We start from the raw sequence: 18,123 nt of genomic DNA on the forward strand, positions 1-18,123 counted from the left end.
CTCGTGTTGGTTGGGGTGGAGATGGACTTTACCCTACATCAAAAAGCTCTTTTGGAGTTTATGGTCACTAAGGCCATTAGACCGTGTGTCAACACAGTTGCACTTAAGTCAAATCCATGTGTATTACGTTTTATTTTTTTTAAATGCCCAAAAATATTTTTCAAAAATACAAGCATATGCATTTTGGGGAGTCATATTCATTTTCAGCAATAAAAAGCAAAGGCAGGTAAGTTCTCAATGGCTTTTAATTGTTAATAAAAACAAACATGCACACACGCACGCATTGAGCACCATTTTTTCCTTGTTGCGCTGCGTTTGGTGTTGTACGTTAATCGCGCTGTACAAAAATAAAGCATCATCTCTCCTTGGTGATGAGCTTTACAAAGTACTGTCAAGTTACCTTACCTCTCGTCTTTGACAAAATAAATAAAAACACGGCAGTCAAGTTTGACAGCTTTTTGTGTCTCCAAATGTCCGTGTTTAGAGTGCATAGAAAAAAAAAAAAACCTCCTCAATCATGGTTCATGGATTCCAGTTCATCCCATGACCCGTCTGTCACAGTCTGAGCCACAAGGTGGCGCTCTCCTCCAGCAGTGAACCATTTATGTCGCTTGTTTGTTTGTTTTTTGTAACTGGGGCCATCTACAGGTGAAACGTCTGGTTTTTGGCAACTTCGTAGAAGAGGATGTAGGCATTGCTGCTGCGCACCTGGCTGGAGGACATGTGGCTCACCCTACACACACGGGGGGGAAAAAAAAGACCTCTGTGGTTAAAACGCCACAATTTTGATAAGATTGCCTAAACAAGCTAAGCGGGACTTTATGAGAATTCAAGGGTGATTAGTTTAATGCCTAATTTAATAGAAAATGGACAATAAGCGCAAAGGTTGATTAATTAATCTCTATACCCCAGCTCAATATCTTATGTCCGTAACCCTAATTTTATTGCATGTTTGTTCAGTGATAAAATGTTGACATGAAATTCGTTAGATGCCAGTGCACCTCAGATCTCCACCGCTAGATGGCGGTACACACCAGCCCACTGATAATTGACCCGACCAAAGTTCCGTAGCAAAGTAAAGAAGGACAAAAAATTAGGTACAGTCAGGTTTGGTGCCTGCGTTTATGGTCTTTGCAATTAAGGTGGAGAGCAAATATATCTCTTATTTAAAATATAATGTGTGTACTTTTGTGCGGTGATTTGTGAGATTAAACTTGTCGATTCATCGCTTTTGCTTTCAATTCTGTAATTTGTGATAATAATGTAAGTCTAACAAGACACATTGAGAATAGAAAACGTATCCGGGTTTTCTTCCGTGATTTTTCTTACTTTTATATAAAAAAATACATTGATGTCTGTTTTTATAGGAAACTGACCTGCAGTCATTGAAGCCGTACCATTCGCCAACAATGGCATTTTTGCAGTAAGATGTGTAATGGCCGCCCAGCGTGTTCCCCCAGTGGTTGGACACGGCGTAGAGGTTATACATGGCGCGGTCTGCAGGGGAAGACAAACAATCAAAAACGAGCAAAGTAGCCAGAAGGTTCTCTAGGAGGCCGCGGTACGTACCGCTGCCGTCGGACGCAAACTCCCTGAGGTCCAGCTCTTTGAGGGGAAAGTTGACGTACGTGGACAGCTTACTGGCTCGGACGTTGGAGTCAGAGAAACGCTTGAGGTCTGAAGATGGGGGTGTGAGTCAAGGAGGTCATGCCGGTGTATGAAGTTACTGATTAAGATAGGTGTTTTTTTTTTTTTTAAGGATACGAAGCACAAGTATCTGAGGGAACTTCTGAATACTGAATCGTTTGGTGCATTTCTGCCTGCTTTTGCATCCGTTGCAAGTCTGCGTGGGAGGAAAAAAAAGAAATGAGGGCCCGAACATTCTCTCGAACCACAAAAATAAGGCGTCAAGATCTTACCGGCCTCTCGTCGCCGTCCAACACGTCCTCCTTGGTGAAGAGTCTCAGGCAATCTTTCAGAGTCACCTCGCCGGAGGTCATCTGCATGTGGACGCAACACAGGTGAGACAGCCGCGAATTTATCCACGTGGGAAAATGTTTGTGCGGTTCTGACCGATGCGATGGGAATGGAAAGGTCCCAGAAGGGCTCGAAGACGTCGGAGCGGAAGCCGCATACGGTGCAGGTCAGGGAGCTTTTCAGCTGTCCGACAAACAGATCTACAACATACAACAGTAATCAATTTAGTAACGATAGCATCCCCAGGATGCTAATTGCCAGGCTAATGCTAAACCAAGCCTTACCCACAACTTTGCTATCCTCCCGCTCCAAATACATGCTCCACATTCGTTTGGCTTTGTCCTCGTCACTGGGAAAAGAATATTTAAAAGTCAACTTTGAAGAGTTTTACCTGTTTGAGCAAAACACGTCTTGCTATCTGACTGAGAAAAAAATTAGGCAGAAAAATGCTGAGGTCGTTTTAAAAAATAGGTTGACACGATGTTCAAGAAAGCGATCGTAAAATTTCGTTTTGGTTTTATGGTCATTGAGTGACTTATTGGGAGCAGAGGTGACCCACGTTCAGACTTACGAGAGGTGGTCAAAGTCCTCGACGGACGCACCGGGGCACTCCGTCACTCGGTTCACCTCGTTGTGGAGGGCGTCCAGTAGGAAACGCAGAAACTCCTGGGCGTCTTGCTGACTGCAGAAGACAGACGACAGGTGGAGGTCAGCGAGTTGACTCCAAAAGGGAAAGAAAAAAAAAAAGTTGTGGCAAGAACTGCACTTACTTGCAACCTGCAAATTTGGGAGCGCAAATCTGAACCTGGCTCCGGAAATCGGAGGGGATGAAAGTCTCATTGTTGACTGACGTCCACAAGCTCTGAATCAGCTTGGCGAACTCTAAGAAGGAACAAAAATGGTTGACAAAAGCAATATTTGCCTTCAACGACTAACAAAAACACCTTCAATGGTTTCTATCAAAGGTCATCTAATCTCTTGTAAGTTAATGCAAACACAAGAACAAAACCTACATTTGACCTACTGTACTTGGGCGTCATAAAATGCGTCAGCGCCCTTATGCAACCAATGCCTCATATGCTTGCTTGTCAGGCTGCATGATAAGAGCCAAGTACCGCAGAAAATGTATCGTCTTGCACAGGAAACAAGAGCCTACTTAGGTAACATTCAATGATAATGTTGGGATGTTTTCTTATGATACTCGAGGGTGAATGACAGTGGGCCTAGATATGATCTCTGTGGAACTCCATGACTGTAGGACAGTGGAAATGCAATAAAACGCTGGGAGCTTTTCTAATGATAGGATAAGAATGAATAACATGGCACCTATCTGGAATTCCTGAATATCTCACAAAATGTCCAGAAACCAACATGGGCATGTTACCTTCGACAAGGGCTGAATTGGTGCTGTCGTTCAGGTCTGTTCGATGGACCTCCCTCAGGCAGTAGTCCCTCAACTCTGGAGTGTTACTCAAACACTGGAGGATGGAGTTCATAAAACACTACAAATACACACAGAGAAAAACAAATATGAGATAAATTGAACTTGTGTGGAAGGTTGTGTGTGTAGTGAGAGGCATTCAGGGACACTTACCGTGTTTCCCAGGTTCTTCAGTCCCACCAGGCCTTGTGGACTCTGCTTCTGCTCACAGAGAAAGAGTTTAGGTTATTTTCTGTGGATTGGATTGTAAGATTCTGGGAATTTTCAAAGTTGTTCACTTCTACTGGGAATTATTGAGAAGTTATGGGAATACAGCAGGAATTTACTAAATTGAAGGTTCAACACATATACAGTAAAAGCCCAGTCCAATCATTCATCCAGCGTGACCACAAGCCAGAGGGCAATGTAGTTGGTCACGCATTCTGCAGGCGGCCGATTTCCACATGCTTGGTTAAAGCGTCTCGGTACACGCTGATCCGTCGCCAGGACGACCGTGACATCACCAAAAACACGGGACGCGGGTTCAGCCAGGAACATGACGCGGTGTCAAATTGCATCAGGATCCGAATTCATCAACTTACTATAAGCCACAGAAGCTGCTTACTTTTCTGTTTCACTTGTTGTTATACAGTTGGAAAGCAGGGCTTCTATTATTATTATTATTATTAATTATTATTATTATTATCGCAGCTGATAAGATTAGCCTGCCCTTCGTATCGAGAGTTATCGGGTCTTGTTATGAATTGTTGTTTTCTAGCGTGTTACGTAGTTAAGATACAGGACGGACCGACCACTTCAGATTACAAAAGGTCTCTTGTTTTGTCAATCAATCTAAAAGGTCAAAACAAGAGATAAAAATGATACGAGAACAGAAAAGGTGCAAAAAAATGAGTTTTGTGCGTGTGCATCATAATCATCATCATCATCATCATAATAATAATAATAATAATAATAAATGCACGCTTCCGAGAGTAATGCTAACAAATTGTAGATATCATTCAGAAGTGCTCACCTTGGCTTGGTTGATGATGAGACCCATGAAGGTGGACATCAGCTTAGAACGAGACAAGGACGGAGCCCTACGTCGCACGTTGGATTTCGCCGCCGATAGAGCGACAGCCGGCTTCTCCGGTGCCGTCACCGTATACGAGTATCTTGGGGATGGCATGGTGTGCAACGCTCCAAAACAAAATAAAATTGACAAAAACAAAAAAGTCCAATGGTTTTAAAGATGCGTACACGATGAAGGAGGGAGTCGTATGTGAGACGTTGCGAAGCTACCAAGCATATTAAAACATGGCCGAATAACGAGCGCCTCTGTCGGTTTTACTGTGGACTTGAACGCCTCTTCACCCTCCCCTCTTGGCTAGAGGGACGGCACAGTGCTGCCTTCAGGGATCGTAGGAAACAAGATTAAACAATCGTAGTTTTTTTTCTCGTCCTTTTTTTGAAATAAGAAAAATAAAAATGTTCTTTCATTTGTCTAATTTATTACAAATTACTCATAACAAAAAAAGCATGCACGGTGTGTCCAAATTTTGTTTCATTTACAACTGTAGCCACACTAAAAAGAAAGGTTACATAGCTCCAATGTTGTCCATCTTCTTTCTTTTGCCATAATGTTTAAATCAAAAATATAACACAGCCACAAACCAATGAAAAGAAATCAAATGTTCGGATACGACAACTGCCTTTGACTCTATCTATATAAATCAGAGCAAGTAATAATAAAATTAACGACTCTTGCATAACAGTGTTTTGAGGAAGCCATAACAGCCCAGATAACATTTTTGTCTTTTCCCTCAGCAGGTGAATGTTGGGAGTGATAGATTCGGAATCCATCTTAAATCTCCAAATCCGCCCGCTTTCCTTTTCAACTGTCTTTTGCAATCCTTGGTGAAATTTTAATTATGTATTTCAGACACTAGCTGAGTTTTTTTGTAATATTTTTCCAACAAAAAGTGAATTAAAGTATGCAAAGCGAGAGGCATTCCAAACACACACAAAGACACACACACGCACGACAATATTATGTAACCACGGATACATAAACGGCTCAACAATGACCAACAAAGGTCAGTTCTTCGGTGTGTTGGCATGATAACGTTTTGAGTGTTTTATTTTTATTAACTTGTAAGTGAGACAAGTGCAGCCCTGTGTATATATACACCTAAATCAATAAGAATGTTTGTTTCTTGAAAAAAAAAAACCTAACCTTGCTATAGATTCAGTATCCTCAGGGAAAAAAAGTCAATGGCTGGTCAACAGGCTAAGTCCACTTGAGTTATGTAAAAGGCTTTGTTGAGTTGGTGACATAACTCGATCGGTATGCTTGTTTTCTTACTGTTTGTATATGGACAAAAGAATTGGGACATACGTTTCAATCATCCGTTCAGGGCGCGTCTACACTTTCATTGCTGGATGAGTTTGGTGCAAAAGAAGAACGAGTCAACAAATGGGTGGAAGTAATACATTTTCAAGAATTAGGTCACATAGCTATGAGAATAGCTATGAGAATAAAGTCGTAATATTACAATAGGAAAGCAGCGTGTTACAAATTAGAGGGGATATGTTATTAGGATTAACTTGTAATATTATCATATGTAGTTTTAATGTTCCGGAAAAAATACTGAAAGTTGACACTGATAATTTTAAGATTGCATGTATGTGCTTGCTCATTAATTCTCAGTCAAAAAAAAAGCGTGTAACCTTACAAAATGAAAACACACAACCTCATGCGAGTCGGCAAAAAGGAAAGCAGACTAGACGTCGTCATACGCCATGTTTAGACAACACAGCGAAAGTCATGCATGATGGAAGATCCTGAAGTACGTGTTACTAGACTGTCGTCTGTACAATCCCTCGACAAATCAGGGCTGTGGAACCTTGTTACAATCGGGGGTTGAATGTGAGCCACTTTATACTTGCAAAATTACAACTGTTTTCTTTTTGTAAAATAATGACTTTGGAATGCTACGACTTTACGCTCACATTTGAAATTTGTTCTCCAAATGTTAAAATTGCAACTTAATTGTGTAATTTTTAAAAAAAAAAATTCAAGTCCCTGAAAATGAGAACTTTAAAAGCGTTCAGCGCCGCCTTAGTTCCCCCACTTTTGTGTTGCTAGACATGTGAAGACTAAAACGTTCGTCCTACATCGCCGTCTAGTGGTGATAACAGAAAACACACCAGTAAGATGACATTAAAAATCGACTTCTTAACAGTGAAGGACAAAATGAGGTGGAAGTAATGAATCAAACCGACAGTCTTTTGCGTATTCAAGTCTTTTCTGGTTGTGCGTCAGCGAAGGAGAAGCAGGTGCAAGCAAACAGCGGCGCTCAGCAGAAGGAGCGCAGGTGAGAGTCTGCAACTCGAACTTGGAGCTAGGACACAAAAACAACAAAAAACATCAAATGATGCTGCAGTTTTTCTCAATTTATGCACTTTTATTAGGGTTGGGGTTGTTTTGTATGCTTTGAGTTGTGAGCAAAATTTGAATCCTGCCAAGGCTTCAAGAATATCTCAGGGGATCCACAAAACGTATGACTTTTTTTAAAAAATAATTCTTCAAAAATGCTGATATTGATTCATTATAGGTTCTCCTCGGGGTACAGATGGAAATGTAAAAAAATATAGCCGATTTCAGGGGGCACTGCCCGCACGGCCCCCCCTCTAGCTCCGCCAGTGGCACCAATTCAAGGGTCAGAAAATCAGAGTTGATGCTGACTTACTCCGACAGGTCTTCCTGTCGGCTTGCAGCATCCCGGTGACGCAGCTACAGACTGGAGCGGTCGCCTTACTGGTGCACATCTGCTCACAGCCGCCGTTGTCCTCCTCGCACCAGTCCGAAACTGAGAAAATTTCATAAGCACAAATTAATACGTTGCAAGTGCACAGAAAATCCGTATAAACGATGGAGTAAAAAAATAAATCATTGAGATACCTTGCTCAAAAGCTGCCAGTGGCTTACCTTGTCTTCGAATGGGCCCAACACTGAGTATGTGATCTTGTAGCATCTTATCCTTAGATGACATCCTCCGTTTGGGCGGACAATTCTGCACGTACAAATGTTGTTTGAACACAAAACAAGTTGCGGGAGGATCGCTCGTTTGTTTCGGCGACGTCGTCTTCTCACCACTTTGCAGACGTGCCTTTCGGAGTCGCACAGCGAAACGTCGCAGTGCAGGTGCACCTCATCGTAGTCGCCGATAAACTTGAAGACTGTGACGTGGAAACGGCAGGTGAGCGACACGCCGTTCTCCACCATGCCGATGGTGGTGTCCTTGATATTGGGACATCTAAGGTGTAGAAATAATAATATTAATAAATAAAATTTGAAATAAATGGAAGGAAATGAAAAGAGGCCCACCCTCGCTCTATGATGACATAGCGCAGCCGGTCGCTGCTGTTGCGCGATGGTGTGGCCCAGCACATGTTGACGACCAGGATGAGCTGGTTTTCGTCAGCGCCCTCCACAAAGACGCCCACGTACAGGATGTCCCTAGTGCTGAGGACCACCTCGCCCTCCCTGTACGGCTGGCGGTACGAGGCGTTCTTGTACAACGCCATCTTGGTGATGAAATTACCCGCTTGGGTGGCCAGGGTGAGGTTGATCACGCTGGGGAGGAAAGCCAAGGTGAGCCCAAAACGCCCGGACTTATGTTTACGAGCTGACCGACCCACCTGAGTATAGGTTTGAGGACCGTCTCCAGCGAGATCTTCAGGTCCAACTCGTAGGCGCAGGAGAACTCCACGTTAATGGTTTTGTCCCGAGTGATGACGTTGCCTGTGTTGTTGACACTCTCGATCCACACGGTGTTTTTGTACATGATGTGCGTACCGTTTGACTGCACGCAGTGACAAAATGGAACATTTTTGAGATGGCATCATTAGAGAGGATGTACTCTCAACGGCTGACTGACATGCACAATGGAGCCGCAGTGTCCTTTGGTGTTGTTGATGTGGAACGCGATGTAGTCCTCTCCCTCCAAGCCGGCGCAGCTTTGGTCATTGACGCGGACATCGCCGCGCTGAAAGCCCAGCTGGAAGAGCTTACACTTGGAAATGGATACCTCCATCACGGCGGTCTTGCACGTCACCTCCGCCTCGATGACGTCGTCATCGCCTGACAAATTGTTTTGCTTTTAGAGCGTGTTGGCCCTCTTCGGGGTCACAACCTCACCTTCATGGCTGGCGGGCATCTCGGGGCAACCGCACAAGTCACCATCATTCTCCAGCTCGCATGTGAAGTTGGTGCAGGTCTCCGTTGCGCAGGGGTCGTAGATCCATTCTGCTAAAAAACAGGGTCCGACGTGCAACGTTAGCTGCCACGCGTCGGCAAAAACACAAATGCGCAGGTGGTGCTTCTTACAGCAGTTCTCTTGGGCGATCCAACTGGTGGTGAGGGCGCCCATGGAGCGGCAGGCCTCGGCGTAGGCGGCCAGCGAGCCGCACACTTGGGCACCGCGCCGGTTGTAGCAGCCGTCCAGGTAGCAGGAACGGTAGAAGGGCCGCGGGTCCAGCAGGCCGTGGCACGGCTGAAAGAATCCCTTGGGCTCAGTCAGCTTCAGGCACGTGTCCTCGCGCTGCAGCGCCAACACGGCAGCGTTGCCGCACGACTGGGCCAGGGCCACGTATTGAGTCTCGTCGCACCTAGGGTTGGAGGAGTGGGGGAGAAGCCAAGAAAATGCAAGTTCTCAAAACCTGCTCTGAGGTGCCACTTTTAACCAAGCTTTTTGAAAATGTACATTTTGGAATCAACTTTAAGAGACTCACCTGTCTTGCATACCGTTGGTCTTCCAGCTCTGGGCCAGTTCCAGAGCGCTGGCAGCCGCCCTCCCCGTTGAAGTGATGTAGTCGTCGCTGGGGTCGCCGTTGAAGTTGCCGCACAAGCCGCACAGCTTGTCCTGCAGCCGCGTGCCCATGCTGACGCTCAGCGTGTTGAAGCGGTTGTAGCGCACACGGATATCCTGCGGCGAGTCGATGTCGACGAAGCCCTCCGACGACGACAGGCGTGTCATCAGACCCGTCACAAACGGCACCGACACCGGCGTGCCGTTCACCTGCGCCGACACGTCGGTTGTAAGCGCTCGTCGCTACGTGAAGAAAGGCGCCGCTCGGCAACCCACCTTGACCGTGTTGCCCGAGATGAGGATGTTCTCCTCGTTGATGTAGAGGTAGACGTGAGAGATGGTGGTGAGGTTGGGCGAGCTCCACTTGTCAAAGTTGGCAATGAGCTGGAAGGAGAGGTCGGGCAGCTTGTGGCAGTTGGTGGACAGCACGAAGGAGCAGGAGGCGGGCAGGCGAAGCGAGGCACCGTCAAAGGTTTTGAATACACCGCCGCCCGACGCCACGCACTGCTGGGAGCGTCGCGCAAAGCAACCGCGCACGCCGTGGCGCAGGCCGCACTCCTCGTCTGCTTTGCAGCGCCGCGGGTCGCACTGGACCAGGTTGCGGCCGATGCACTGGCAACGCTTGGTGCAATCGCCGTTCCAGAACAGCTGTTTGGGCTAGAAAAAAAGCGAACACAACAAAAAATAAATAAATAAATAATCACAAAATTAAATCCGCATCACACTGACCTCGTAGTATTTTCCGTCAGTGTAGCAGCCACAGTCTTGAGGCAGGATGCAACTCTTGCTGTTGAGGACGTAGCCCTGGTCGCAGTGGCAGCCCTCAACGCATTCCTGGCTGCAGTCCCTCTGGCTGCGGGCGGGGGCGCACTGGGGCGGGCAGACCGGCACGCATCTGGAGTAATGGCTGTTGGGCGGACACCTCTGGACTGGGACATGTGGCATGATATGGACAGATTTGAAGGATGACATTTACAGCAATTTATAGCGCGTCTGAAGATTAGTAGCTATTCACCACATGGTGCATCGCCCCTCCAGCCGATGGTAGGAACCCCTTGTGTCTGACAGGTGGTGGCGTAGGCCTGGAGCCAGCTGCAAACAGTTTCCTGAGCACCCCCGTCCAAGCAGACGTCCCGCAGGCAGCCTTGGTAAAACAACTCTGGCGCCACCTTGCTGTGACAGCGTGCAAACGCGCCCTCTCGAACCACTATCAGGGCGCACAGCCTCGCCGCCTCTGGCTCCGCAAACACGTAAAGACCATCTCCCAGGTGGAAGCGGAGTTCGGCGCTGCGCTCGTCTTCCGTGCTGTCGTCATCATCGGCCGAAGCGATGGTGCCATCGTCCGGTGGATTTTTATCCCCCGGGGGGCCGCACCTTGGGCATGAATCGCCGCAGCCCACCCGGCAGAAAGCGTCCCTCTCGGCCCAGGTCGCGCCCCAGTCGTCGGAGTTGTGGGTGGCCGGGACTGAGCGAAAGCCCCCACAAAGGCCGCAGGAAGCGTTGTACAGCTGACGGGGTAAAGTCAACAGAAGCAGGGTGTTCCAGTCGAAGACCACCTTAAGACCAAAGTCCGTCTCCAGGACCACAAGCAGCACACCCAAAGTGAAGATGCTGATCTTCCCCAGGCCGAGCTTTATGGGAAAGTGCAAGCGCTCCTTATTTACCTATAAATGAACAAAAAGGTAGAAAGTACATACCTATGTTAAATATGATAGATTGCCCCATAAGTCGAAAAATGTGATCAGTCCAGAGCTTGAGAACAAATCTATTAACTTTGTTTGGGTCCCTTAACTATCATGATGAATATACACTCGTCTACCCACGATCTTTGGACATTGACTCACCATGGCGGTGTTCTTGTAACTTCGAGAAACCTCAATCTCAAAGTCATAAACCTCCAGCACGAAGCCTCTCACCCAAACTGCTTGGCTGGTGTCCCTCTCCTCATTAAGAGCTAACAGTTTAAACGGAGGCAAGATACCAGGCATGCCTGCAATGTCGCTGCTCCCGCAGTGGCTGGTGGCCAAGCTCAGGCTACAAGAACTTTGCAACTCAAACATGCCGCCGCTGAACGGCAGAAAGTGGCCATAACCGGCCACCACGCAAAGTGCCTCGTTGCGAGGCCGGCAGTAGTACAACCCATTGTCCTCCTGGCAGTACTCCTCGGGGTGGCACGGCGCCGCCAGGCAATACACGCTGTTGTCCGAAGCGTTGCAGTAGCAGCGTTCCAGGCAGTCCCGGTCCGTCCAGAAAGTGTGATTGCCGGGTATCCGACGGTCGAGGTCGGGGCCGGCGCAGCCGCAGTCGCCGCGGGACACGCACAGGCCGTCCCGCAGGACAAAGCCGTCCTTACAGCGGCAACCTTCGCCGCATGGCAACGGGCACGGCACCTCCAGCTCGTCCAGGCCGGCGCACGTCAGGGGGCAAGCGCTGGTGCACTCGTCAAAATGGCTGTTGGCTGGACAGGGAAGCGCTGGAACATGATAGGAAGAGAGAAAGCAATCACTCCACATGGGAATGGGAACCACCAAATTCAGTGTGATGACATGGCTCAAGGTCTTCTACTTACGACAGTTGGTGGCCATTCTCCAAGAAGCGAGGACCACTTGAGCATCCTGGCAGGCGGCGGCGTAAGCTTGCAGCGAGGAGCACAGGGCAGAGCGGTTGCCGCCCTTGACGCACATGTTGTATAAGCAGTTCCGGAAAAATGGCGAAGGATTGACCACACCGTGGCACGCCAAGAAAGAACTGTTCCCGGGGTCGTTGATGTTCCCGCACATCCACGGACTCTGGTAGAGGCGCAGGTCGGTGCACGTACGGTACAAGTCGTCACAGTCTCCGTTGCAGGTGATGTCATCGGCGATAGACCGCCAGCCCTCTGAGAACTGGGAGGCCGACTCGGCCAGGCGTCCGTTGGGGAGGCGGAAGTCGTCGGCGGGGTCGCCGTTGAAGACTCCGCACAGACCGCAGGTGACATTGTAGAATACAGTAGAGAGAGAGATGTTGATGGATCCCGCTTGCGTGTAGTGAACACGAAGATGGTCACGGAATTCCACCACGGTGGCGTTCGCAGACGTTCGGTAAACCTTTACGGTTTGCGTCGAATGCACGTAAGGGAGGGCGATCGGTTCTCCGTTGACCTAGGACACACACAAAAAACAATCATCAGGTGGCGAAGTACAGTCGAGAGCAGGGGCTATCAAAGTTTTTTGGTCCAAGATTTTCCTCATAATCATAATGTGGAAACAGCGACAGTAATCTGTATGGCTTTTATGGAGAGGACGCCCTTTGGTATTTGGAACCTGCCACGAAGCGCCAGTACCCTTAGAAATGGTTTCAAGTGGAAGTCAGCACACTGGACTTACCTTGACTGTTTCTAAATCCAGCCCTCCCACGTGAACCTCCAGGCTAGAAACCGTAACTACCACAGGTCTTTTCCAAGCAAGGCCTTTGTTCACCAGCCGTCTGCCTATCTTCACCTCCACCATTGAGCCATTAGCTGGCACATCGCCACACAGCCTCAGCAGGTAGTAGGAGCTGTCATCTGGGAACAGCAGGAAGGCGCCGTCAAAGGATGATGTCACAGCGTTCTGAGCCATTGAACACAGCCCCTCCCGGCGGGGGTAGCAACCCAGCGCGCCCACCTCCGCCGTGCACACCTCGCCCTCCTTGCAAGAGCCGTTGAAGCAAGAGATTTCACCCGCGGCCGCACAGGTGCAGCGGAGGCTACATTCGCCTTCTTCGCCGTCGGGGCTGGCCCAAAAAGAGTCATTGAGCGGGTAATAGAGGCCGTTGTGCTCGCAGCCACAGTCGTCACGCTGTACGCAGTGACTGCCGCTTAAGAGGTAGTCTCGGTCGCACTGGCAGCCCTCGGTGCAAGGGTGGGCGCAGTACAAGGGAGCGGTGACGTCCGAGCAGGAGGCTGGGCAGGCGCTGGTGCACACTTGGTAGTGGCTGAACGGTGGACACGGCAGGGCTGAGGTCCAATAAGAGAGGAAGGAGACGTCAGGTCAGAAAGATGCCAGCGAGAAAATGCCATGGCCCAAGAGTTGACAGCGGTTTTTGAATCGGTTGAAAAAACGGAAAATACATATCTGCAACTCACCGCAGAAGGTACGAGACCTCCAGGGACGAATGGTAACTCCGAGTGCCTGACAGGCCAGAGCGTAAGCCTGAATGGCCTGGCAGAGTGTGGTGATGTTGTCCTTGTTGCTACACATATCGTAAACGCAACTAAACACAAAGGCGGTAGGATCCACCACAGCTCTGCAGTCCCGGAACGGTCCGTCCGTTTTGTTAATGAATCCGCAGTAGTCTGGGCCAAAGAAGAAGGCCTCCGTCGTGGCGTCGCACACGGTGCAGTTGTCCACACAACCGTCAGTGCAATGCCAGTCTGCGCCCTCCGCTCGCCAGCCGCCGCCCAGTTGGGCTACAGTTTCCGCAAGGGTGCCGTCGGGAAGGACGGGATCGTCGGCGGGGTCGTCGTTGTAGTTCCCGCAGAGGCCGCACGTGTTGTTGAAGTAAGAGCTCGGCAGGGAGATGGAAGCGTAATGCTGGCCGTCGTACGTCACCAGAAGTCCAAAGTCTGTTTCCAAAGCAACAGCCACCCCCGACTGGTAGACCCTAACAGCGCCCAGCTGAAGATGAACCGGTAAAGTCTTCACTAAACCATTCACCTAGAGAGATCAGAGATTATCAGTCATCGTCAAACATTGCAACATGACATGGCATTTTGAGATTATCAATGGCTCACTTTAACAGTTCCCAAGCTTCCTTTCGGCAAGGTGACTCTGTGACCGTAGACCTCCACGGTTACGTCTCTCAGCCAGGAGACGGCGGACACGCCGCGGTCCTCGTTTTTGGCTTCCACACTAAAGAAGGGCGGCCCTGCCGCTTCCCAGCATGGCCGAGCCAGGAGGTAGGTACAGGTCCCTTGAAAGTGGTAGAGCAGACCGTCGAAGGTGTGGTAGTGGGGGTCGCCGAACACTACGCAGGTACTGCTACGAGTGGGCTGGCAATAGAATGCTCCATCCTGCTGCTCGCAGGTCTCCATTTGGCCACACTCAGCATCTTGGCAGATCACCTCGTTGTCGATGTCCAGACAGCGGCATCGTTGCGAGCAGCGTTCCGACAGCCAGAAGATCTCACCTCGTCTGTAAAAACGACCTAGGGAAGTTGAAGGATAAAGATGTTTTAAAGAGTGCTAGACAAGTGCCCGTCGGTACTGTCGTCGTATTCTGTCCGTTGCTGCTTTGTCTGTGGCCCAACTTGCCGTTGTAGCTGCAGCCATTGGCGGGATCTATCAGTTCCGGGTCAACGCGGAAGAACCAGCGTCCGGGAAGATTCACGTTGGTAGTCTGTTCAATGTTGACCACGTCGTTGGACCGCGATCCCGGCAGGTTCAAGAAGTGTCCAATTTCCCCGCCATTAAATCCTGACTGGAAAGGAAAGACAACTAACTGTGGTCAACCGAGGAGCCTTCCTGTACGGTGCTATCCAATCAAATCAAATTTACCTGAGCTGTGGTGCCACCCAGTCCAGTTAGAGGATCTCCGCCACTGGCCGTCCCAGTGCTCCAAGTGATTTCCTCATAGTTGAACAAGACGAAGGACACTGCACCATCTGAGATTAGCACAGTTTGGAATGTGTTCACCTTTTAATCAAACAAGAGGAGTGAAACAGTTTTACAAAAGAGAGAAACAGACCAAACACTGTGCATCAACTAAAACAACAAAGTCTCTGGAAATCATGCAATGATTCATCTAGTAAGTTGAAAAATTTAGACATAAAATTCCAAGAACTTTCACAACTATGCAATGTAGCTTTTTGGTTTTTACCGGGGTGGTCTGGCTCCCGCCGTAGAAGGTGACCTCATGCCAGGTGGCGATGAATGCCCAGGTGGCTGAGAAGTTGGGGATGTTCTTGAAATGCCGGCGGACGTCATGCGTGGCCCTCTCCAGTATCTGCGGCAGGGTGGTCTCCCTGTAGTAGATGTCTCCGCGGATCCCGTTGTGCACGTCTGCCCAGAGCGGGGCGATGAAGGACCGGCTGTCGCTGAGGGGGAACGCTTCCGGCGTGAACTGGCTCACGTGCTCGTTGAAGGATATCACGCCGTTGTTGTTGACCTGGGAAGGCAATTTGCGTGGGTAACTGTGGAAAAAAAATTCTGCCAAAGTGGGAAGAGTTCCCGGTCACTTCTTACGTAGATGGTGCGGTAGGGTGTGCTGAAGAAAACAAATGGCACAAGCAGAGGAATCTCAGGGGTGCTCCCGTCATCCATCTTGGGGGTCTCCAGATCCATGTGGGCGGGTCCGAAAGGATACAGGACATCCCGAGTACCAACTAAAAGGAGGGACCAAAATGAAAAACAGCTCTTATTAGGTGTGCCCGAAGTTGCCTTTTGTGATCATACCTGTCGTGCCAGCGGGTGCACTGATGTTGAAGAAGAGAAGAACCAGAATAACTGGCCTCACCATCCTACCAAAATGAGGAGAGAATCCAGAATTAGAGACATTGGACAGATGTCACATTCTGTTTTGGCCTTTAATTCAAGTCCAACTACTACTTCTTAAAGTGCGGGCTCCCAGGTGTCCCTTGAGGAGCGCCTTGAAAAGAACCCATTATGCGTGTCGGGACAATGTGACAGGATCACATTAGCCTTACGGTCCCATGCGAGGAGGCACCGGTAGATTACAGGCTTGTTTTCTGCTTCTCCGACTCGATTGCCACAAGGCCGCCATAGACCGCATTACCATTGAGGGCGCTAGGGGAGGGGTGGGGTAAGATTTACGAAGGTGGGTTGCTGCATGACAATGACCTGAAACTTATAGACTAGATATTCTCAAGATTCAGGAGTGGCCTAGCCATTCTCCAAAACTGAAATTAGTTTACGGGGATGAAACGGCAAAATCTGAAAGATCTGGAGAATATCTGGAATGGTGAGTGGGCCAACATCCCTGTTGCAATGTGCGCACACTTGAAATGTTTAATTCCTGTCTTTATGCAATAACTTTTTTTTTCTTTTTTAGTTTTAGAAAACATGTAAAAAATCATAAAGTCTTTTCCCATTTAAAATCAGTAAAAGAGTTGTTTTACTCTTGAAACATGATGACCTGTCATTTTTTCCCAATGTATTTCACTTCATTGGAATTCACATTGAAGGATATTATTGTGGCATAAAGTAAAGGCTGCACTCACCTGCCTTCAAGAGATGGGCATGGAGCACGTCGCTAGTCCAACCTGGCAACCTCCACGCAGCGCAGCCCCATCCAGTGGACCAGCATCCACAGTTCAAACAGCTCGACAGCGTCCGTCCGATTTCCAACTTGCACAACTCAAACACAGTCCACCCGAAGCCTCGGCCGGCTGTTTGTCATATGCGTACACTGCGCGTTAGGTGACTTAAGCGCGATTGACTTCAATTTAACAGGAGATGAGAATTTGGGGAGGAGAGGCGGGGTGGCCAAGGGGAGGGGCAGGGGAGGGGCGGAGCAAGAATGTCAAGAGGAGAGCGAGTTGAGGGAGGTTGGAGATGGGGAATAATGATGGAAAGAAGTCAACGTAAAAGGATATGTTAGTAAAAGTCCTCTATAGAGAATTATTACACTTTTATCACACACGATTATTACATTATTACACTTAATAAATTATAAAAACCGAAACTCACAAAGTATGTATTGTTTTTATCCCTGTGCAATAAATAATTATATATATATATATATATATATTTTTTTTTTTTATTCTTCTGAGTAATGGTAGTACCTCATGAAGAAAAGCCGCTGTCCTGAAATGGGGTCTTTTCGACTATAGTCAGCTCAAGTTACGAAATTAACATGAGTCACTTTGTCTCTCTTTGATTTTTTTCAACAAGGCAATGCATCATTTTCGAGGATTCGCAAGCCAAGTAGTCTCCGGAGATATTCGCCCGATAGCGGGTGGGGGAAATCTCGGGTGGAGGTGTCCTGATGGGGTCTGGGAAAGTAGTTTGGAGGGCGCTGAGTCGGGGCTTTGTTGCGGTAGGACAGCGGGGAGTAACTGGAGAGGTGGGTTGGGAAGGAGGAGGAGGGGGGGGGGGGTCAAGACATGTGAAAGGCTCCAGGAGAGAGGCCAGGAGCCTTCCTACCATTAGGACACACCGATGCGTTCTCAGCTGAGGCTTCTTTTATGAACCCCCTCAAGACTGAGCTTAAATGGACGCACAGTGATGGGTGAAAGCCGGAATCGCACAAAGGCTGAGGATATCAAGAGTTACCGATGGTGACCAGGTGGCCAAGGAGGGGGGGGTGACATTATCCTTTCTGCTTGCATCAGAACTATTGTCAGAAGATCATTGGATGTATGTTCCTAATTGGATGGTAGATTTCATAAGTGAAATATTAGACAGATGGGAACATCCTTTCAGACGGAGTGGAAACAAACGGTTTCGATATCTAGGCAACGACCAAGAGAGGCCTGAAGTCTTTCAATTTGTTATCCGATGCGGTCCCGGTCAGCATCGTGTCTTGGAGGGAACCCATCAAGCCTGACTTTCACAATGAAGGTCCACGACCGGAGTCACCCAATCCAAAGAGTGGGGGAACGGGCCACCTCTGATCCCGGCAGTTACCCTTGGCCTTTTAGCGCTATCATTCAAGACGAAGCCACCCTTCTTCCAGAAACTCAAACCTTCTTCCCCTCATGACTGCTTCTTTGAAGAGCTGGGTTAAATCCCTCCCCACACCACTGCACTTTAATTGGAAAGGACTATCCCGGAAACATGACCCCTATCTGACACGTACGGAATGGGCGACATTGCAGCTTTGCCAAAAATCTTAGACCAGCCAGAATGAAAGGCCAGAATCCTGGAAGACCTGA

At 48.6% G+C, this 18,123-nt stretch overlaps 3 protein-coding genes across 3 annotated transcripts; all 3 read right to left on the reverse strand.

Annotated features, from left to right (window-relative positions):
- Positions 1–227: 227 nt before the first annotated feature.
- On the reverse strand, positions 228–4,770 carry LOC119133461 (ubiquitin carboxyl-terminal hydrolase 2-like). Its single transcript, XM_037269334.1, has 12 exons — positions 4,431–4,770; positions 3,572–3,619; positions 3,362–3,479; positions 2,748–2,859; positions 2,549–2,659; positions 2,262–2,326; positions 2,074–2,177; positions 1,920–2,000; positions 1,765–1,843; positions 1,570–1,677; positions 1,377–1,497; positions 228–733 (listed from the first exon to the last, which is right to left on the reverse strand). Exons 1-12 carry the CDS (start codon positions 4,584–4,586, stop codon positions 643–645), a joined length of 1,194 nt encoding a protein of 397 aa, XP_037125229.1. The 5' UTR covers positions 4,587–4,770; the 3' UTR covers positions 228–642.
- A 116-nt stretch (positions 4,771–4,886) lies between these two features.
- tecta (tectorin alpha) lies at positions 4,887–14,430 on the reverse strand. Its single transcript, XM_037269332.1, has 18 exons — positions 14,024–14,430; positions 13,376–13,946; positions 12,636–13,246; positions 11,840–12,410; positions 11,115–11,743; positions 10,286–10,934; positions 10,000–10,199; positions 9,547–9,927; positions 9,194–9,480; positions 8,790–9,070; positions 8,601–8,711; positions 8,341–8,543; positions 8,102–8,265; positions 7,788–8,036; positions 7,554–7,716; positions 7,389–7,473; positions 7,150–7,269; positions 4,887–6,801 (listed from the first exon to the last, which is right to left on the reverse strand). The coding sequence occupies exons 1-18, from the start codon at positions 14,321–14,323 to the stop codon at positions 6,719–6,721; spliced, it is 5,658 nt and encodes a 1,885-aa protein (XP_037125227.1). The 5' UTR covers positions 14,324–14,430; the 3' UTR covers positions 4,887–6,718.
- Positions 14,431–14,548: 118 nt separating this feature from the next.
- Positions 14,549–15,804, reverse strand: LOC119133463 (alpha-tectorin-like). The gene is made up of 5 exons (XM_037269337.1): positions 15,683–15,804; positions 15,473–15,612; positions 15,108–15,395; positions 14,786–14,892; positions 14,549–14,708 (listed from the first exon to the last, which is right to left on the reverse strand). Exons 1-4 carry the CDS (start codon positions 15,744–15,746, stop codon positions 14,812–14,814), a joined length of 573 nt encoding a protein of 190 aa, XP_037125232.1. The 5' UTR covers positions 15,747–15,804; the 3' UTR covers positions 14,549–14,708; positions 14,786–14,811.
- Positions 15,805–18,123: the final 2,319 nt, after the last annotated feature.

This window comes from Syngnathus acus, chromosome 14 (assembly GCF_901709675.1).
Source record: "Syngnathus acus chromosome 14, fSynAcu1.2, whole genome shotgun sequence".
Lineage (NCBI taxonomy): Eukaryota > Metazoa > Chordata > Actinopteri > Syngnathiformes > Syngnathidae > Syngnathus > Syngnathus acus.